The 23,339-nt window shown below is 38.9% G+C and overlaps 1 protein-coding gene across 3 annotated transcripts in view; it reads left to right on the top strand.

Annotated features, from left to right (window-relative positions):
• The window catches only part of LOC145980410 (centrosomal protein of 89 kDa-like), a 66,080-nt gene continuing 42,741 nt past the window's right edge, over nt 1-23,339 (top strand). The window contains exons 1-5 of one of the 3 annotated variants that reach the window (XM_083113488.1): nt 1-55; nt 728-897; nt 2,782-2,878; nt 4,430-4,730; nt 8,607-9,106. In XM_083113488.1, the coding sequence (XP_082969614.1) occupies nt 824-897; nt 2,782-2,878; nt 4,430-4,730; nt 8,607-9,106 (972 nt within the window). In that variant the 5' untranslated portion in view covers nt 1-55; nt 728-823. Of the gene's footprint in view, nt 56-228; nt 358-727; nt 898-2,781; nt 2,879-4,429; nt 4,731-8,606; nt 9,107-23,339 lie in introns of those variants that run through there. The other 2 variants (XM_083113486.1, XM_083113487.1) reach the window with 2 other exon arrangements.

Below are 23,339 nucleotides of genomic sequence, written 5' to 3'. Positions count from 1 at the left end.
CTTTTGGAAAAATCTATCCGAGCGATAACCGTCCCCCTTATAGGACTTTGAAAATGTACATTAGTATATTTTTAATGACTCTTTTAAAATATAAATTAGCATATTTATGGTAGTAAATTCTGTTAAAATGTTAAAAACTACTTTATCAGTGTATATAAGTACGGAAAATCCATATTCCTGAGTTCGAAGACGATTAGAGTCAGACACAGTTCGTTTGTTTGTAAACAAATGTCGACTACAGATTCAACCCTTCATATTTTCAGCTGTTGATTGTAATAATACTGTTTCCTTCTTTCAACTGAAAATAATTACTTAAGACTATACTTGGTGTATTCACAGTTGAACTTGTATTTGAAGGTATTTTGTATGTCCAGTGTGTATTTTACCGTTTTTTTTTAAAAAAAAAAATTATGTCAAACGTTTCATTTGGCAACTGTTCTTACGCTTGAGTGCGGCAATGTTTTTTTAAACGTAGGTTTTTTGTCGTAAATTTGCAACAGTGATAACTTTTCATGTCAGTCAATAGAAAGAAAAACTGGAAAAAATAAGTTTGATTTCTGACGTTACATTTTTCGGCTTCTAAAATGTACGCTTCGGCATAGGTTTTTCTGGAAGGGTGTGGGGGCGTTAAGGAAAACAACAGAAACTGAAACTTTGAAAAATCATTAAGCATTTGGAAGCGTTACCTACGTTTAAAAATGTTCCATTCTCTCTTCTGTAAATGCAGGAGAATGGAAGATGAACTTCTTGACGATTTCAACTTCTAGGAATATTGTGTCCAAGCTTTCCATACAATTCCTAATGCACATACTAGGAGGTCCAGATGATTAAACAGAGGAGAAATGATAATAGGAAAATACTTAAGGAGATGTTCCCAAGGGATATTGGCCACCCAAGGTAAACTATAACCTTTCTTTGTTGATACATTTACTACTGGCGTGTATTCTTTGCTTGATACATATAACACTGGTACCAGTTAGATATAGTGAAAACACATTTAACTCGTTTATTTCCGAATTATTTACATTTGTACTTATGAATAGCGGAGCATTTTTCAACTTGGGATTATGTTTTTTCACTGAAAAAAGCGTAATTTTTCACATTACAAGTATGGAGCACAAGTATTTATTGGTCGTTGCTGATTCGCTTTCGTTACATACAATATGGCGGGCAAATCTTGACTCACGTTGTCAGCTGATATGCAGTGTCGTCAGCTGATCTGCAGTGTTTCCAAAGTTATGAACCAAAAAATGCCACACAAACTATTCACAAAAGGTTTTTAAGAGAAAATTGATCCACAAACCATTCATGGAAGGATAGGTTAGGTTCAGTTAGGTTAGACAAACATAGAAAATTAAATTGGGGGAAAAAAAACACTCACACGTCATCTTGTAAAACTACCACGTGGTTGCTACACTAACACTTATTAACCGAAAAATGATGGTTTTTAGGCTAACATTGATTCACAAACCATTCACAGAAGGTTAGGTTAGGCAAACAGAAAATTATATTGAAAAAAAAAAAAAAAAACGCTCGCACGTCATCTTGGTAAAACTACCGCGTGGTTGCTAACAGGGGGTTACATATTCGAACGCACGGAACATTTGATTCACGTAGTTGACGGTAATGGTGGCACGAGCTATCGTGCAACAGAGATACATTAATGTCGAAAATGACATTATTTATCGGCCGAATAAGTTGCACGAATGGAAAAAACACTATTCCCAGCTTCCAAAAGTCCACAGGTACTCAATTCCGTTACTTATGAATATGTAGCACCACTTTTGTTGCTATTCCATAATACATATTAATTATTTTTTAAAATATAAACTATAGGATTATTTTCAGCTAAACTTAGCATGATTGTTGATACACAGTTGTGTTAAATTTTGAAATTTTTACATTCACTTCAGATTAATGTGTGAGCTGCCTCCCTGAAAACGGGTTTATATAGTAAATTACCCTTTCTTTATTCTTCTATTTGCACCTGTGTTGAGATGGAAGGTCAACATTGTCTTTTGAAATCCAGGCTGCTGGGATTACTATTGTCCTAGTCTTCCACTAAAAATTGATTCACACAGCTAAATTACAATTCTAAATAGCATTTTTGGGAGTTACTTTACACTAGAATGCTGCAGAGAGAGGATTTTGATCGATTGCTAAATAGTCACACGGATGACGCTAGATAGGGTATGGAATTGAGAGCTTCTTTGCTTGAGTGAAGGCAAAACTAGCGGTATACGCTCAAAGCTCAGTAGCACACGAATAACTGTAGTTTGTCTGTGGTAGTCGGCCCTCAAATATGGATCGTGAAGTGAAAGATGCGGTGAAATTGAAACTTAAGTTAATAGTCATTACTTCCATGTTAAAATAGGGCCTCCCCAATGGCGCTGTGGTAGCGTCGTCACCTTGTAATCAAGGGGTCATGGGTTCGATACCCGGAGGAGACACATAGTGGTTCGGATCCCACTTTAAACTGTAGGTCCAGTCCCAATTAGCCTTACTGTGCATAAAGTAGACTTAAAACATCAACTCAATCAATCAATCCATGTTAAAATGTAGTTCAGTGTATCACACCAATACAATTTGAAAATTGAACAGATGATTGTGGGCAGAAACCTCCAGGATGGATATTTATATATGTGTGTCTATGCTTATTGTCACATTAAAATGATATATTCCATTATAAACACTAGCGTGGGAGACTCAAACAAGTAGTTCTATGCAGTACTCTGCTTTACACATTGCAGTACCTATTAAATTTTGTATTTTTAATTTCAGTTCTCAGGATTTGCAGGAATATGCATTGCAAGTACAACCATTATCCATCCCACTTGTTCATGGAATTCCAGAGCAGCCTGAAAGACCCGAGAGAAAGGTACCTTCTGATTGCAAATGCTGTGATTGAGGGTGTACATGTAATTATTTAATGTATCTGTGTTCAGCTATTACTGGCATTAAATTTTAATTGGCATTGTTTTTAAAAAAAGTGCATCACATTGTAATGAATTAGCAATAATTACATACAGTGTTATTCATAATTAGTTACCTAAAACTAAAATTAAATACAGTAAAACCGTGTTAATCTGGACTAATGGGGGGGATAAATTGAACGGTTTAACGAAAGTCTGGATTAACTGAAATAACCTAAAAGAACAGTAGAAGATGCATTAAATCTCCATTTATAACAACAAAACAAGTTTATTATGGTGTATTTAAAGAGCATAGGCCTAATTACACTATACAGTACAGTAAAAAGTAAAGCAGTACTGTTCGGGGTTCAGATTAATGAGGTTTTACTGTAATTCCATTTGTATATTATACGTACATAATTTATTTACTGCATTAAAATTGACATAACTTCAATTTTCTTGTAAATGTTCGATATGGCTTCTCTCGATGTAGACTTTCTCGGACTTCACACATAAGTCTCCCTCACAGCCTCCACAACATGATCTGCTACCCTAGGGCACCCCTTGTTCTCTGTCTGCAACACAGCCTGTGTTAATAAAACAATTGTATCAGGATTTGACATCCTCCTCCATAGCCGTACGGTCTAAGGTGCTGTGCTTAGGGCTCTGACTGCGGGACGGCATGGGTTCAACCCTGATTATCAGGGTTTCATAGACAAAGCTTACATAGGAGTAAACCACAACTCAACAAGTTTGCATAGTGTACTTTATAAATGTTCAATGCCGGCCCACATGGCGGAGTGGTTAGCACATCGTGCGACGACGCCAGGGGTCCCGGGTTTGAATCCTGGCCTGGGCGTGGATGTTTGTGAGTGTCCATTCATCAATTTCATCATGTCATCACTCATCTCCATCTTCGCAAATTAGCCAAAAGTGGCACAGAAAGCGAAGTAAAATAAAGCAAATCAAATCGATTTTGAATGTGAGCACCTTTCGTGACATGGCACACATCCATCCGGTAGACCAATGCCTCTCGACGCTTTCGTTCGACACACTTGGACATCCACAACTCTTCCCTTTGCAGACACATTCAGTTGTTTGAAACTTATAAACCATTGACGAATATTGCTATCAGACGGAGGATCACTTCCAAATCCCCATCGAAAACTCCCTGAACGGAAACAGCAGAACCACACCTTGCAAATTCAATGACACAAAATGAATTCTTGTCCATCTTATAACACACCTACGCCGTTATGACTGATGGGGAACAAATGATAGGCTAGCAAACGATATAAACATCCACATAATCTGTTGCAATATACCAATTACTTGAAACCCTCATAATCATTTTGAGACATGATGCATGTAATAACATTCAGAGCTAAGTATTTACCAGTTTTGTTGCAAGTTGATGCAGTAGTGCTATCAACATCAATAAAGTTTATATATTGGTAGAAGTTTCTTATCTGTATTATGCATTTTTACTCAGAATGCACTTTTTCTATATGTGACAGAAGAAGCACCTCAAGAATAAGGAAACAAAAAGCAAAGGGAAGAAAAGCACAAGTCAGTCCAAGAAACCTGATGAAGCAGATCAAACGGAACTTACGTCTCCTCTCACATCACCAATAAGAGAATCGGATAATATTCAGGATGATTTGACAGATGTTAGCGAGCTTTCGTCATCGCCGTCACGGGCACAAGCTCTCAAACTTTTGGCAGAAACAAAAGCGAAGAAAACTAGGAACATCCGCAACGAGGATGGAAAGAGGTTACAGCAATCTCAGTCAAGTCTTGACTCAGGGTACCAACAAAGTAAGTGTATTTAATGATTATTCAAGTTCAAAAGTTCATGAATGCAAATCCAAATTGCAGAAGTTGATGACTTAAAAGTGTTGAAATGTGACCTACGGAATGATCTTAAAATTATTTAAAAATGACTTAAAAATAATTTTTGCTCTGAAAAATGAAAGCTTTATTTTTTCATAAATTCATAGTTGAATAATTTGTTAAAATTCATTATATGGCAGTTTAAAGTACTGAAGCAAAGGGAAGATGGCAATTATGTGCTAATGTGGTTTTGCTTATTTTTACTTCATGGTTACATAATATACACTGCAAGGTTTTTCTGTGTAATCTCCTTTTAGAGTATGCCTTCCACGATACAGAAGTTACCCAGCACCTGGAAATACAGTTGTGTTTTGCGTAGATCAGATTATATGCATAATTTTTATTATTGTGGCTAACTTTACCTTCACTAGGCTTCACCCAAAGTTAAGTCTGCTGGAGGAAAATTAAATTTACCACAATTAATTATTTAATCGATTGCCAAAAAGTCGGGACTGGAATCGGAAACAAAATTTCCCATGAAAAAAAAAATGAAATGAAAAAATGTATTCCCGAGCAGTCGGGAAATACTGAATGGTCATTTTAAAAAGTCGTTAATTCTCGATGTTTTCTGCATTGTACATGTCTGGAACTTATCGGAAATTGTTAGTTTTTGTACCAGAAATGCAAAAACAATCACAAAGTGAAAATGATGTGTAGAATTCGAGATTTCCAGAGCTTCGGGAAATTTTGAAGTATTCCCAACTCGAAAATTTCCTGACTTTGTCAGGAAATTGCAAATTTTTCCTGGCCCAGATGTCGGGATTTAAAAAATTTTCCATCCTGACCCAAAAAATTCTGACCCGCACACCTCTAGTTAAGAGTAATATTGAGCTTTTCCATTGACCGTATTTTCGATTAATGGCAAAATCGCTGAAAGGACCATCTCCAGAAATTTAAATATGTAAGTTATGCTAGCAAATGCATTTAAAATTCAAGCAACGACCTGGAAGGAGAAGAATAATGCAAGAAATACTGAGAAATGAGCTGAAAGGCCAAAAAATGCAAAATATAAACAATGTTTTCTGGTTCTAACTGAAGTGAAAGGAACTGATATCAGGTTTAGCATTGTTTTCAAGGCTCAGAAAAAAAGGGCTCAACTTCCGAATCCTACACGTCATCATTTTTATTCATATATGTTGAGTGATTTTGTTCTGTCATTGTTAGAGAGGATATTTTCCACCTTGTGTCAATTTTTAAATTATATATTGTACAAACAAACTGAATTAATATTGTCGTGGGCAGTGTGTCCCAGGAACATATGCATTTCTGGGCTATCTCCAAAGCCCAGAGAATTGGCAGAACATGGTGGCATATACACAATCCAAAAGAATAATTGCAAACAAAAGGAACAACAATTTATCATCTATTTTAGTACCTTTTTTGCAACACTGGCAAACAAATAGATTTAAAATGTGATCGATAAATTATGTTGTGTGTAATAATGTTATTTTGTTGAGAAACGATTTTATTGCCCAACTTTGTGTTTGTTTTTTGAGAAACTCTTTCACCCTGTCTTTGCACTCACATTTTGATAAAAAATAACATGACTGTTGTCCCCCCCCCCCCCCCCCTACTTGGGGCCCCTGTGACTTTCTCTCTGTTCCCCAGGCTGAAGATCAAGTTGAAAGGTTGCCAATTTGAAACGATTGATCCAAGCAGAAATTCAGTCAATACTGGACAGCCTTACAGAACAACTTGAAAAATGCCAGAAAATGCTGGGACTGATGTGTACATGCAGAAGGTGACTATTTTGAGAGTGATGACATGGTGGCCAATAGGCCCAAGGCAAGTTTTTGAACAGATGGTAGCACCAATGACAAAAATTATAATGCAAATAACAGAATTTTGCCCCGAATTGCAGGTTAGAGGTATGAAATCAGCAACATTATCAGCAATTTTAATGAGATGATGAACCAATTCATGTTACGGGAATTTAGACTCGGTAAGATATTAAGATACACACACGAAAGGTGCTTACATATCTACGTACCTGCTCCAATGCGGATGGTGACACCAAAATTAATCCAATTAAATAAACAGGAAATCAGATACATAAACACATTTCGTGTGTATGTTAATGATAAGCCAACATGCCTACATCACAAAACCTTGTACAGCAGAAAAGAAGATAGTCAATGACATTATTTTGCAATTAAATATAGAGTTTCATGTTTTAAGATTTTAATTCCCATTTGCTTTCAACTTCGCTTCATCTAACAGAATTTTAATGAAAAATATATTCCCTTTCTTTCTAGAAATTCATAATCTGAACATTAATAATACAAGGTTCATTCAATAAATAACTGGAAATATTTTTTTGTACAGAATCTATTATTAGAATGGAATACAACACATGATTATTATTCAAGGTAGTCCCCTTCAAGTTCAATGCACCTGCGCCAGCGCTCGACAAGCCTCCCATTTCCATGTGAAAATAATTATTTTGGTCGTGTGCGTAACCAGTCATGCACTGCTGCCTGGGCGTCTTCATCATCCTTGAACCTTGAGTCACTAAGAGCGTCTTTAAGTGGGCCAAAAATGTGATAATCTGAAGGTGCCAGATCCGGGGAATACGGGGTGGGGTAAGCAGACGGTAGCTATGTGACTCTAGCAGTGTGTGGTCTCACATTGTCATGCAGTAACAGGATGCCACTGGACACCACACCACGTAGCTTCTTCATAATTGCTGGTTTTAAATTTTCACACATATGGTTTGCGTATGTCACACTGTTTACATTTTGACCTCTTGGCATGTAATGTTCAAGAATTGTTCCCTTATGATCCCAAAACAAAGTCAACATGACCTTACCACCACTTCTTTCAGCTCGCACCTTCTTGGGTCTTGGAGATGAAGAATGTCGCCACTCCATTGTAGCCCACTTTCGTTCAGGTCCATAGAAATGTACCCAACTTTCATCTCCCGTGACAATACGGTGAAGAAATGCCTCCCTTTCAGCCTCGTACTGTCACAAAATCTCCCAGCACACATCCATGCACCTTTCTTTCATTTCTGTTGTCAAATGTTTTGGGACCCACCTCGCACACACTTTCTTGAACATCAGTATGTCATGAACAGTGGGCTGATCCAACACTAACGTTCATCTCTGATGCAATTACACTCACCGTAATACGCCTGGTTTCCCGTATCAACTCGTCAACTCTCGAATGTTGTTCTCCGTGACTGCAGAGACAGAGCATCCTGGACGTGGCGAATCTTGAACACTTGTTACACCCTGTCTGAACTTCTCTGCCCACTCGTACACTTGTGTTCGACTCAAACAGCTTTCACCATATTGGATTTGAACAGCTTTCACCATATTGCATTTGAACAGCTTTCACCATATTGCACTGCCATCCAATGGTGAATTTCGATTGGTTTCAACCCTTCAGGTAACAGAAATCTAATGACACTTCGCTGCTCCAAGTTGGTGCAAACCTGCAAGGGTGCCACCATCTTGTTTCACTGATTCCCAGCACCCCGTTCGCGAGTCAGGCGTGCCAGGCCCATCTGTTAATAGTTCTAGGACGACACCACAAAATAACAAAGAAACACCAAACATGGTCGTATTTTCGATTTTTTATACAACTTTTCCGGTTATTTATTGAATGGACCTTGTATATAATAATAACCTGTGGCCTACCCATAATGTGATCATTACAATTCCTGATCTTTTGCATTTTGGTCAGAACACATTGATTAAATTTCAACTAATGCCACTGTTATTGGCTGATACAGATACACTGTTATCACAGTATGAGCCTAGCCCTATGTATGTGATTAAAAATGCATTAATTTTTCAGCAACAAATGAAGAAAGTAGACGGAAGGATGAGGAAATAGAGCACCTTCATTCTGAAGTTTCTTTTCTGAAGAAGGACAATGAATATTTGAAATCCATAATCAACAAGATGAAGGCTCACAAGGAAACCGTAAGCAGAAACACATCGAAAGAACAAATTGAAGTTCTTGAAGTGAAAAACAGAGATTTGGTGGAGGACGTGGCGATGTTGAAAAAGTTGGTGTTCCGGTTGAATGTGGAACTTGGAAGATACCAAGATAAGTTCATCAGAGCAAATATATCGCCACCGCAGCCAGATAAATCATACTCTGCCATCCCAGACTGGACCCTGAGGGCAAGCAAATTGGCGCCCCTGTTAGATGCTTATGAAGAAACTTTGAAAGATAAGGATGAATTGATTCGTAGTTACGAGCATGACATGAAGAAATTTACGGTCAAATGTAAAGAAATCGTGGAAGAGAATGAAAAACTGTATGATGAACTTGAGGAAGCAAACAAAAAGGTGAGTGAGACTTTTAACTGAGATTACAGTATTTGAATTGATTAACTCCCTGTTTATGTTACTGTGTAGTGCCTAACACTGTGGTTTATCAAACAAAGGATCCCAAGTTTGTTCTCAAGTGGAGGACAATTTCACAGTGGGTTGGATGCCAATTTAACCCTTTCCTTACCAGTGATGTAAATATGTATCAAGCTGGAATTTCTCATATTTATAATGACCTTTTTAATTATTTAGAAACATCCTGAAAGCATTGTAATTAGAAGGTATGTACTGAAAGTAATTAGCCAAGTGATATTACTCAAAGTCAGAGACAACTATTTTTATTCTACCTATTGTAAAACATAATTTCAACCTTGTTACTTTTCCACATAACATCCAGATCAGTCAACACATTTGCACCACCGTAACGGCAGCTGCAAAATGCCACTCTTGCAGAAGTCTGTTTAGGCACGACGTAACCACCTGCAAACCTCATCCTTCACCATGTCATCGTTGGTACCCCGAATGCTGTTCTTCAACGGAGCAAACAAGTTAAAGTCGAATGGTGCTAGGTCTGGGATGTAGGGAGGGTGGGGCATTAGCTCCCAGCCCATCTTTTCAATTTCCTGTACTGTGCACCCACCTGTATGTGGACAGGTGTAATCATGTTGCTAAATGGCATTGTGCTTGTGATAAACAAGTATAGCACTCTGTCCAATGTTCAGATAATGTGCAATTTCTCGTACAGTTATCCTTCTATCACTTTGGATGAGATCGTCAATTCGGTATGTAATGTTGCACGTGGAAGCTGTTTTGGTCTGCTACTACGAGTCGTGTCAACAATGTCTGTGTTTCCATCTCTAAAATGTTTAACCCACCTTTTCACTGTACTATAACCCATGCAGGCATCTCCATAAAAGTTCTGTAAACGCTGATGAATTTCTGCAGCTCCGTTTTCAGGACCTCCCCGATGGCGCAGTAGTAGCGTCGTCGCCTTGTAATCAAGGCACATAGTGGTTCGGATCCCACTTTAAACTGTAGGTTCATTCCCGATTAGCCTTACTGTGCACAAAATGAACTTAAACCACCAAATCAATCAATCCAACATTTTCACTAACAAGATATTCCATGGCAGCACGTTGACGAAACGAACTGTCTGTGGAAGCCATTTTTCTCCTACTGACAGCACTTAGTGATAATAGGGATGCGCCAGCATGTGGTTCATGCAGTGGACAATGTGTGGTTTCAACCGAAATGGTCAAGGCCTGAGAGTAATTGAACAAGGCTGAAGACTTTCAGTATGTACCTTGTACATTAGCAAAACAAAATACCAGCGGCATGCATTTGGGGTACGCAAGGTACGCAATGCATACCCACAACACAGTAAGAAAAAAATAAACATTTTTTCGTCTTCCCTGAACATGAAAATTCAACAATTATCGCTCCGAAAGCAGTTCCACTGCAAGAAATTCCAATTTCCGCACGAACACGCTGCTGCCTGTCTAGTGTAGCCAGCCTGGCCTTCCTGAAGGCAGTCCTGAATGATGCCGATTGAAGACTATGGCAGCCACCCGATCTGCGTTCCTGCCAATTTTCGCAGAGAGATGCTGTTTCTTCTGCTTGGTACCCTAGAAATTCGGAAGGTAACCCCATTGGCTCAGATCAGCCTCGAGCACGGGTTTGGGTCTGCCCACACTCACCCTCTCTCTCACTTCTTTCCCTGTTCTAAGCATCGAGGGTACCAAAAATTTTGACAGCATATGCAGTGTTGACAGTAGTCAACATATATTTTTTTCTGGAATGCTTAGCTTACTAGCATTTAGCAGTCACGCGTAGATAGATCACTGTGTTCTGGATAAAGTGCCTTCCATGGTAATTTTAGTTGTCAAGGGGATGGCGGCGCTGCTATTACCGGTAACTTGAAAAGAGATGACTAGAGCCCGGAAGTTTGGCAAAATGCCTCTTTTTATCTACTGCATATATTGATAACATTTTTCCGGATATACTTTTTTTATGTTGTTTCGAATGTTTTAGAAGCCTTTTCATTTTTCCTATTTTTCCTATTTGGGACCCCACTGCCTATTTATAATTATAATGCCTTTTTTTTGAATTTTTCAATGAAATTTGACCATTTTTTTTAAAAAAATGTGTATATATATTATTATTTCTCCCCCAAAAGACGTTGGCATTTATTTTTCTTCCGTTTATTATGTGAATTATTTTTGCCTTATTTAAGTAATATTGAACTCACGCATGTTTCAACATTGCTGAAGGAGAAAAGTGTGAGAAATAAGTATTTCATGCTGAGTTAGGATATTGCCTTTCGGTTAACATTTCCATGTGCATGATTGACTGCTGAAAACCTATTGCAGAACACTTGCACAATTACGTCATCATGTCCAGCATCCGTGTCAGGAGGTTATTGACAAGAAACAGCATTAATGCCCAAGGGCCTTTGCATGGATTCCAAAATCAAGTTCTCTATCTTTAGTTTAGTTCTGCACTTTGGAGGGAATGGATCATGTAGTTGTCATCATGCCGAAATTTAGTGTGCCATTAAGTGGTAAGTTACATGGTTACTTGCGTGAATTTGGTGAAAGCACATTTTCGACAGACGGTACTATTCTTCTCTGCAAGATGTGTGAAAAAACAATCAACCATGAGAAAAAATACTTTATATCTCAGCATGTGTCAACAGCAAAACATAAATCTGCAACTGCTAAAATGATCGGACAGGAGAAGATATCCCTGCTGATGATTTTCGTTAATATGCGCACATATTGTATATACTTATACCTGAAGCATAAAACAGTAATAATTCACAGGCATCCTGAAGCAAGGCAATGGGGACCAGGCCCCTCTCTTCCTTGGAATGTCAATCAATTAGTTTACACATATAAGTAGTGTAAGTCATTACACACTAATTTATGTCAGTTATTATAAGGGTGTTGCAGGAACATGATAGCTTCAAACAGAAGAACTGTTCTTTTTAGGGGGAACACTGTTATTAACGCGTTTGACTACCATGCTCAAGGTCCCGGGTTCGATCCCCGGCCGGTTCAAATCCGGGAACTTTTCTAAAGATGGAAGCGGCCCCGGCGCCCACCCAGCGTCGAATAACATGGGTACCTGGGGGACACCCTGGGGGGTAAAGGCGGTCAGGGGCGTGATGCTGATCACATCACCCCCACTCACGACCGGATCAAGAAAGTGTGGGGTGTTACCCCCACACCCCCTATTCGCCTTCATGGCGTGGTGCTATGCACAGGGGAACACTTTACTTTTTTTACTTTACTTTTAAAAAAAATTAAGGTCGGAAATTAGGCAAAGAGAAATAGATAAGATAGACAAACCAAAGAAGAGAGAACAGAGATGCGTTTTTTAAATATATTTTAATTTAATTAAGTTGAAAACTTCAGTTTTATTTTAAATCACTTGACACTAACCTTGCAAAGCCGAATGCTACGCCCTTGGTCCTGAAATCCTGCACCTGCAAAGAGTTCTAGAATTTGCACTGGTACAGGTAGATGTTGGTGGAAAGCCCCACAACGACGTCAACGTCTCTACCGCTGTGAGGGCCTCTTGTTTTCAGTTGGAAGAGGGACGCAAAGCCGCTTGTACCGTACGGCCTTGCGCCGGAGAACCAACTGCCAGGACACGCCGCAGCTGCTAATTGGCGCCACTGTCGGTCAGTCCTGGCAACTGCAATCGACTAGTGTGCATCCGTCTCAATGTAACGGATCATGGTGGATTCTTAATTTTGAGCCTGCGAATACTAAAATCTACAAATCCAAGCAGCAAATCGTATGAAAGTAACTAGTTTATATACTAAATTATTTTCGGAATCCTTTAGTCTAATAATAATAATTTTGTACTTTACGCTTCACACAGAATTCACTTATTAGTCAAGAGATGTCTATCACTTACATCTTACAGTCACTGAAAGAAATACATTATTGCACCTACAATAGATGGAGACACAATCATAAATTTAGATTTTAAATTTTAAAGCAGTTATACATACATGAGGAAAGACAAAAGTATAAACTTTAATAAGAAGGAAGTATGTACAGTAAATAAAACAACATTAAACATATTTATCACATGTTTGTGGAACAATTTGTTATAAAATCTAAATTCTAGTAAATATTACGTTTCACTACTGAAATAAATGTCTTAATAAATAAATATTTGTTTCTGCTTCGTTCATATTTTTATCTTTTTTGAGGGGTATCGTGGTTGGAAGCCGGTACCTTATAATAATAATAATTTAACATAAATTAGGAAGCAAACATATATATGCAATAAGTTACCTTTGCTCTTTGTGAACACTCCTGCTGTTACCTTTAAATGAAGTGAAACTGAACAGATTTTATAATGATATTTTTCAAATTCCTCAGAATACCACTTTGAAAAATCTCTCAGATGAAGTAATTAGAACGCTAAACAAAACAAAATCTTATCAATATAAAATTTTATCACAGAAGTGTGCACACATATAGGCCAAGAAAGTGCATAACATTTTTAACATTAGGATTGTTTCACCATGTGTATATGTTGAATTAATAATTCCACAAATACTAAAATTAATAGATTCGTTTTTCGTATTTTAACATCAGTCTATTTCAGGAGTTTCCAGAAAATTATGGTATTAATTCATGTGTGATAACGGATTACAAAAATCAATATTACTAGGTCACATAACTATTATCAATAATTAAGCTTAATACCCATCTACTTGACACTTAGATTTGCAATATTAGAAATTGTGATTGTAGTTACAGTCTTTTTTTTCAACAATACCTAATTATTGTTGAATTATAGTTCAATAGCATATGCATTTTTTGAACTCATATTTGAAATTAATTCATTGTTGCAAAATGATCAAACTTAGTTTGTTTTGAAAATTACACAATAGCAGGGCAGTAGTGTGTTTGAGGGGTAAGGGATGTATATATATATATACAGTGTGTCCCAAAATATTGTTTACACTCTTTGAATGTACACCCTTTGTCAGAAAAGTTCCAGGACTGAGCTCGTAAAAAATAATTTATTCAACTTACGGACTAATGGTCCTAGGTCATGTCAAAATTGTCCCCTCGGTTACCTATGCACAGCTGCCACCGTTCCTGTAGGTCATGGAAGCAAGCAGAGAGAGAGCTTCATCCGGGATGCTTCTCAGCACATCAGTCGCAAAACTGTTTGGATTGCTACAATATCTTCATGACACTTCCCTTTCAGCGGCTTTTTCACATAGGGAAAACGAAAAAATCACATGGCGACAGTTCGGGTGAATATGGGGGATGTGGAAGAGCAGGGATACGATGCTTGGCCAGATTTTCCTGGACTGAAAAAGCAATATGGGGCCTTGCATTGTCGTGCAATAAGAACCGCTGTCAAAATGCCAACAAATCAGGATGGCACTACCAAATTGCTTGACAAAAACGTTTCAGCTCGTCAATATAAAAGTTTTGATCTATCAGTTATCCTTCAGGCAGATATTCATAGTGCATCAATCTCTGCCCTCCCAAAACCTTTTGTGCCAATCAAAGACACGGCTTCTCGTTAATGCCTTGTCACATATACTTGCTGTATCATATTCCATGTTTCACTAGAGGTTTTCCTAGCTTAACCTTTAGTTTCCCAATGGTCTATGAGTGTTCTATCCACAATGTAGCCCGAGTTGCTCAATGGCACTCATGGGCCATCGTGCTAATTAAACAATTCATGTGCTTTTAGGGCCTTCATACTTGTATGTGAGGTTGTAAACGCTGACAGATGTTGAGATAACACTTTGAAATGTCATGTGGAAGAAAACCCACCCACCCAGGACCCCCTCCCCCCGACTCCAAAGTTACGTATGGAAGCTGGCGCTAATTTTAAATTTGTACATTTATTTGACATAAAATGTTATAACTCATACACTATTTGCCCAATCTACTTCGGGTTACTTTTGTTTTTCCGCTAAAACATCAGGGCATGCAGCCGTGCAGGAATTAAAATGCCAAAACCAATAAGAGGGGTTGGGTGGGCCGCAGCCCCCAACTTTCAATGAAAAAATCATAAAAATGGGGAGTTTGCCCCTCTTTCCCCGCTATGTTTGGAAGGGGAGGCAAACTTTAGCCTTATTTTCAAAGAATAGTACTTTCTCAATGGAATGAAAGTCATTTCATGTTTCTGGATGCATTACATTATAGAATATGTGAAAAACTCCCCATTTTTATGATTTTTTTCATTGAAAGTTGGGGGCCGCGGCCCACCCAACCCCTCTTATTGGCTTTGCCATTTTGATTTCTGCAAAGTTGCATGCCCTGATTTTCTAGCTGCAAAGCAAAAGTTACCCGAAATAGATTGCTCAAATAGTGTCCGATATATAACGTTTTTCTGAAATAAGTGTAAAATTTAAAAATCACGTGCAAAGGTGGCGGGCAGAGAGAGGTTACTTTCGAAAACCCGCTCGGCAGTCTAAAGGTTAACAGAGAACTTAATGTTAACTCTCTGCTCAGAATCCACGCCCATCACGTCACTCTAGTAACTTCCAACTTAATGTGCCAACAAGCCGAACAGTGGGTTGCAAAACACAGCCCTGACATCTAGTGAGTTCACATGGAAACACTTCCAAGGCCATGTTTATTCAGAACACATATCAGGTAACTGAATAACACCCATTTCTTGTGTTTCAATATCATAGGTAAAGAATAAAAAAAATCAGTCCTGGAACTTTTCTGATAAAGGTTATATATAACAGAGAAACTATTAAAGTTAACATGACTGGACTTTTTGTATTTGAAGCTGCAATGTCTACTTTGAGAGTGTGTGTTTGTGAGCGCGTGAAGGCATTCTGTGGTTTTAATTCAGTTACAGGCCACCAGGTATTAGGCATTAGTGTACACAGAATGACAGAGGTGAGCAATTTTTCTTTGGAGCAACGTAAGTGACGAATATCCACCCAGATCTTTCAATTTAACCCCGTTAGATTTGTACATCTGGGGAACTGTGAAGAACGATGTGTGCGCCACAAAGCCACGGACACTGGATGACATGTCATTCGAGTGAGGTTACCTCTGCTTCTCTTCTCATGAAAACCATATCTGGTCGATCTGTCCATCTGTCTATAACGTTGCAGACGATGTAATTCTGCCAATGATCAGGTATGTGGCATCAAAAAACTCATACTTGCTGATATTAGTGTTCCTGACGTTCAAAGAGTATATGAATTTCTCTCCATGTTGCAAGTAGAAACTGTTTTTCAAGTTGATTAGTAAGCTAGACACAATGTTTGAAAAATATGATCAATAAGTATTTACAGAATCCTATGTATTCCTCATGGGAAATCAACTTCAAGTTACGGCTAATCAAATGGAAGTTACGACTTTTCCTACTACTATGACATGGTTCAACGTGTCCTTTTTCCATCCATGTACGTTTCTACATCATTGTATGTTTGATATTCCCAAGAGAATGAATAAAATATGCTCCCATAAGCGTAATGCATTTGTCCTTGCCTCCTACGGCCATCCTGACAGTGTTGCCAAACCCGATGTGCATAAAAGAGCTAAATTTCACCTTAAATAGAGCTAAAGTTGACTTTCAAGTTGCGAGATTAACGAAGACTGCATAAAGTGCCTCCTAGAGTAATTTTAGGTGTCAAGATGGGTGGTTAGCTTTAAAGTGATGGCAATTTATTCTTAATTTTCACCGTCTAGATTTGGCGGCATCACCCATCTCAATAATCCACTGATGCTCATATGAAATCGAAAGTAAATGATTCCCGGATAACAATATTGTCATTTTCACCTTAGCACGGCGCTATATAAAAGTAGCTGGGGAGGTAAGAGGGGGTGTGTGATGCAGCCAATATAACAATATCACGACACGTGCAAAATGTACACGTCAAAAGTTGGTCTTTGTGGGCCATCTTTTGCAGGTGAGAAACGAAAAGGGGGGGAAGATGCCCGCATCCGTTCGAGGGTATGCTCTTATGTTCTGGTACCTAAAAAGACCAGAACGTCTTTTCCACGGAATATCGGTTCCCCCGTTTAAATTTCCTCATGACTTTATTTGGTTCAAGGAAAATATATAAATATATTCCTGCAAGTTACAATGTAATCCGCAGGAACTAATATCGGGCTTGTTCGGTAGTCCAGAACAGTTATGAAGGTGACACGTAACAAGAACGTAGCTTTGTTTGTAGGTGTTTGGTAAATAATAACCAGTGGCGCAACGGCCCGTGTAGGCCAGGGTCTTCCTACCTATTTGTTGAGTAAAGAAAAGTTCGCTATGTAACCTGCAGTTTTGCTATTTGAAATAGAAAATAACACACACATACACACAGATTATGAAATCCTGTAGTCACTTCTATCCAATCATCATCATATTTCTTTGGATGTTTAATATGGTTTTCTATTGAAAATACAGGGTTTCCATAAAGTCCCGGTACCATTCCATAAAAAACATAGCTCGGAAACTACATGCAATAGAACAATGCTGTTGATTGCAAAATGATTTACAACTCTCCACGTTTATATGCCATACACCTCAATGTACGCCCCTCTAGTTGCTCTCAGAACATCTAGGCGGTATTCCACTTCTGCCCATACACGACCCAGCATATCACCCGTAACAGTTTGGATACTCTCAGTAATCCCTCTTAGAAGAGTAGCAACATATGGAACAGGAGTGCGGTAAACACAATCTTTGACATACCCCCTGAACAAGAAATCCAAAGGTGTGATATCAGGAGAGCACGGTGGCCAGGGAATAGGTCCATCATGGCCTATCCACGTGCCAGGAAAATGCCTAACCAAAAGATCTCGAAAATCCTTGGACCAATGAGGAGGGGGTGTCCCAAGTTGTTGAAACATTATGGTTGCTGGAAGTACACATGTATATCCATGCTTGGATTGTTCTATTGCATGTAGTTTCCGAGCTATGTTTTTGTAATGGTACCGGGACTTTATGAACACCCTGCACATTTTTTAAAGGGGGTGTGGAATATTATTAGGTCTCCTGGAAGAAAGAGGAAATAGATAAAAGAAAAGAACAGCTGAACAGAGGAGAAAAGTGATAGTGGGAGAGAAAAGCCGGAGAGCAAGAACATAGAAAGAAACAGAAGGGGGAGGGAGGGATGGAGAGAGAGAGAGAGAGAGAGAGAGAGAGAGATAGGTAAAAGGAAGAGCGAATGATGAAGCAAGGATGAAAGAAACATACTGAAACGAGAAAGCGTAACAAAGGTACAGAAAGGTAAAACGAAGAGGGAGAGGGGGAGAGAGAAGAGAGAGAGAGAGAGAGAGAGAGAGAGAGAGAGAGAGAGAGAGAGAGAGAGCGAGAGCGCCCCAATAAGGCAGGGTCTACATGAAAATATTTCCTCCACCCTTGAGCCACAACGAACAGCGCCGCTATAACCATTTGGACACTTCGCCACGAATTGCACCACAGATCCTTAGTGAATATATGCTTTTACTCATGGCCACGAAATTAGGCAGGTGGCAGAAGTTCAGGCTGTTGCCACGTCGGAGCACAACCCCGTGTGTTCGGAGGTTTAAGAGAATGAAATGACAAACTGACAGTATTTGCTCGAAAGGTCAGGGGTGACAACTGTATACCCCAGAGAGAAGTCGGTCTGACAACACAGCCCGGTTGACGTTTCCACACAGTGCGCAGGAACCAGCGACTTTTGTCCAGCTCTCGCTTTGCTTTTTCCCATATGTGGCACCAGCGCCATTCTGCCCAGCCACCTATTTTCTTGGCCGTACGTTACTCCTTTTTTCGGGTGAGTACCTGAAAATACCACTAGGTGGCTCTTCAATCACATACAGTCTGCTGTGTTGTTTTTATGGTCACTTTTAGTACAAGAACAAAAATGAAGTTAGCATTAATTTATTTTATTTTCCTCGATTTCCCTTGTTTTCGTGCCTGATCATTGTTGCTTAGATTCAGTCGTTGTTTATTGCCGGTTGTGGAGCAATCGTTGCGTAAGATCTGAGCTGTGGAATGATATATAGCGATCGCTGAAGCTTCATGTTTTCGTAATCTGAATAGTTCATACACATCAGGTCAACGTAACGATCTGTTCCTACTCGTTAACTGGTCAAAAGCATAATGATAGGTACATTGAAGCTGGAGTTAATGCCAATGCATCTTCTGGTTTTGGCCGACTAGTAATCAATCAAATTTGTGTTATTTTTTGTTTAGCATTTTTAAGTACGTACCAAGGAGTATTGTAACGAGGTGTTGAAATTAAGATAAGCCTGTCTCATTCTTTCTTCCTCTTTGCATCTCTCTGCATCCTTCTTCCTGTAAGTTTTCTTCTCGATCTCTCTCGGCACGATGGTGGGTGGCCGCCGGTCCCATACACTGGCCAAAATCCCAGCAGAAAAGTTGTTACGCTTCCCCCAGGAGATTCGAACCACAACATGTCCCGTAGCCCAAGCCCAAATCCTGACCCCAAAGACTGCATGGTCACGGTGCGGGACATATTATGGAACAGTGGTTCTCAACCTTTGTGAGACTGGGGCCTGGTAAACTCTTTTTCTATAAAACGATGGCCCAACGAATTTATTCGTAACTATGTTACCATTTTTTAAAGTTCATATTAACATATGTGTTAATAATTAATTATGACTTGATCATAAAATCTGACAAATAAAATTAAATGGACTAAAGCAATAATGTATAGTGGAACCACGATCAAAACAACCTGCGCAGACCCGCGAGTCCTGTGCACTGTACCCCCGCGAGTAGGGGAGGGGGAGAGTTGACCATGCTTCCTTATGGCCCAAGGTGGAGGGAGGAAGGGAAAGCTGCGTGGGTGTAAAGAGAAAGGACACGTGGCTCTACACGATTGGGAATTTTTACTATCACATTTCCCTCTGAGCGAAACAGTACTTCCGTGCTGGCGCGGGTTATCTTTTGGTCCAATAAAGCAGGTTCTTCAGTACTGGGCGAAAGGGGAATGGGCAAAACGAGCATGGATCGAATTAAAAGTTTTTTTTTTTTTTTCCAGTCGTTTGTCCGATTATAATTCAATAAGTTGAAGGGTTTCTTGAAGGGACAGGGCTGTCTATTTGTGTTCAACAATAGGAGTTCTCATCCACAATGCCACATAGTCTTGCAAGCAATTTTTATTGGTTACCGATATTCGATACACAGACATTATTTAGTCTTCTGAGTCATCAGAATATTTCCAGTGTAAAATATTTATTCATGAAAAATGCTTAGAAAACAAAAAATAATAAATTCCGGTATAATTGATGCCAGGGTCTGAAACGCTTTTACAGAATGATCTGTAATTTTTATTTAAAATACCAGGAAATTTTGGCAAGGTGTTTTAAAAGGAAATTTGAGTGGGGGACTTTGCGAAAAATAAGGTCTTCCTTTATCCACTTAGAAGAATTCCACAGCCAGTTCTCAGAGTATAAAACTTATATAATTCCGTTACACATGTACCGTTGGCATACATCTGCGGTACGGTTGGATGCAAATCATGCTGACGCCAAGAGTGGGTCTGTTCAGTGCTTGAGAATGGCCAAGTCACTGCGCTCTCCTGTTTCCCACAATTGCTGAAAGAACAATGTCACACTAGAGATTCGTCTTGGCACTCTGGTCTTGAAACATCTACATGTGACGAATAGCTATTTTATGACATCATCTTCCCACATCTTCATCTTTGTTCTTTATTGTCTGTCTTTCTTTTCCAACTTATCTCCATCTTTCTCTTTTCATTCTGCTCGGTATCTGTCTTCTGACTGACCCTCTCAAGTTACGCACTTTATGAGTAAGGTTGGAATTTTTGATGCATTTGCGTCTTTTTTTATGAAAAAGACTACGTATTGTTATAATTTAAGACTGTTGTTTTTTATATATGCAGTTGATAAATCTTCTAAGATTTATAGAGCTGTCCTGTCATGGCTCTATGAGCTTCCCACAATTGGCAGAAGTGGGGTATGGTTGGTGGACTACTATGTGGTCCTCCCAGCTAGATCCGAGGGATCCGCTGACCAACGAAAGGTGCAGTCCTCCATTCATATTGGGGGTTAGGCATAGAGCTGACAACTCTGCACTGTAGAAAGACATGTCAAGAATCAGCAATATGAGGCCATGGATGTTCCCAAGGTAAAATATTCCGGAGGTAAAATAGTCCCCCATTCAGATCTCCAGGCGGGGACTACTTTGGGAGGTCCCTGGACTAAGGATAAGATCTACGTTAGGAATAAGGATATTAAATTAGGCACTTGGAATGTTCTGAGTCTTTACCAGCCTGGGGCATTTCAGTGTACAGTTAATGAGATAGTTAAGTATAAATTAGATGTAGTAGCTGTCCAGGAAGTTAGGTGGCCAGGAGAAGGGAATTATAAAACTAAAAATTATACTTTTTTCTATGGTGGTACTGAAAATCATAATTTTGGAACAGGCTTCTTCATAAATAATAGAATTATGTCGGCCCTTAAAACAGTGGACTTTATTAATGATAGGATATCATGCAGTTTTACAAGGTAGGTGGTGCAAAATTATTTTAATATACATCCATGCACCAACGGAAGATAAAGATGATAATACTAAAGATGATTTTTATGCAGAGTTAGAACAGGTCTTTGATAAATTTTCTCAGTATGATATGAAAATTCTGTTAGGTGACTGTAATGCACACATTGGCAAAGAAGAGATTTTTAAACCTACTATTGGTAAAGAAAGTCTTCATGATAATGATATAAGATTAATTACTTTTGTAACCTCAAAGAATTTAATTGTGAAAAGTACCACTTTTAAACAAAAAGATATCCATAAATATACCTGGTCTTCTCCAGATGGTAAAACTCATAATCAGATAGATCATATTCTCATTGATAAGAGAAGGCATACTAGTATAATTTACGTTCGTTCACATAGAGGTGCTGACTGTGCCAGTGACCATTATTTAGTAATTGTTAAATTAAGTGAAAGACTCTGATAAACCATAAGCAACACAATCTAAAAGTTCTAAAATTTGATACAGGAAAGTTGACTGATGAAAGAATTAAGAAAGAATACCAAATTAAACTGTCAAATAGATTTGATGTTTTGTAGGATTTAAATGATGATGAAAATATAAATGGAACAGACTTAAATAAGAATTGGGAGCACATACGTAATGCAATAGAATCAGCTGCTAAAGAATGTATAGGATACCATGAACCAAGAAAAAGTAAGCCATAGTTGAATGTCATAATCTAATAGAAATAAGAAATCAGGCTAGACTTAGGTGGTTAAATAACTCTGATGATACAAATCTAAGCAATTATAATACGAGGATCTATCAAAAAGTTTCGAGACTAGTTCTGTAACACGCCAACAGTTGGCAGTGCAAGGCTGCACGCACAATCACAGGGAGCACCAACCTTCATAAGTCAGTGTGCCAAGAGACATCGTCCTGTGTACATCGTGAGCTGTGCAGCTGGTGCTCTTCTGACCACGTGCGTTACCACGTCTGCGATTTCATCATGGACAGCAAGTTAGAACAACGAGCGAACGTGAAATTCTGTGTTAAACTGGGCAAATCTGCCAGAGAGACTCTTGACATGATTTGACAAGTGTACGGCGATGCTGCAATGAGTTGTGCGAGGTGTTTTTGAGTGGCACGCACCCTTCAAGAGTGGAAGAACATCACTGGAAGACGACGAGTGATCAGGACGACTTTCAACGAGCACAACACCCGAAAATGTCATTAAACTTTAATGACCTTTTAAATGTTCATGTAGGAGATAAATCAGAAGTAAATGAAGTACACACAGCAGAACCTTTAGTTCCAGAACCAAACTTGACTGAAGTTAAAGATGCTATTAAAAGGCTAAAGAATAACAAAGCACCTGGCATTGATTTAATACCAGTCGAGTTAATTATTTGGTCTAGGAATTAATTTGTGCGCCTGGACAAGAGATGGCGTAACAAGCGTATCGTCCCACAGTTCCATGTATCCACACATGCATTGAAAACTCCTGTCAGCGCGCATCGTTCGTAGTATAGGGCAGTTGATTGACGCGTCAACAACAGCATTTTGTAGTCAACTGAACATGGCGCAGTTCGTGCCAGATAAAGTGTTTTTGCGAGGTGTTTTGCTTCATTACTTTAACATGCAGAAAAGTGCTACCGAAAGTCATCGTATTTTGGTGGAAGTGTATGGTGACCATGCGCTAGCTGAGCGAACGTGTCAGAAATGGTTTGCACGGTTTAGAAGCGGTGATTTCGGCCTGGAAGACCAAGAGCGACCTGGACAGCC

Source organism: Lepisma saccharinum, chromosome 27 (assembly GCF_977018435.1).
Source record: "Lepisma saccharinum chromosome 27, izLepSacc3.1, whole genome shotgun sequence".
In the NCBI taxonomy this organism is placed as follows: Eukaryota; Metazoa; Arthropoda; class Insecta; order Zygentoma; family Lepismatidae; genus Lepisma; species Lepisma saccharinum.
This window is presented reverse-complemented; position numbering and strand designations above follow the sequence as displayed.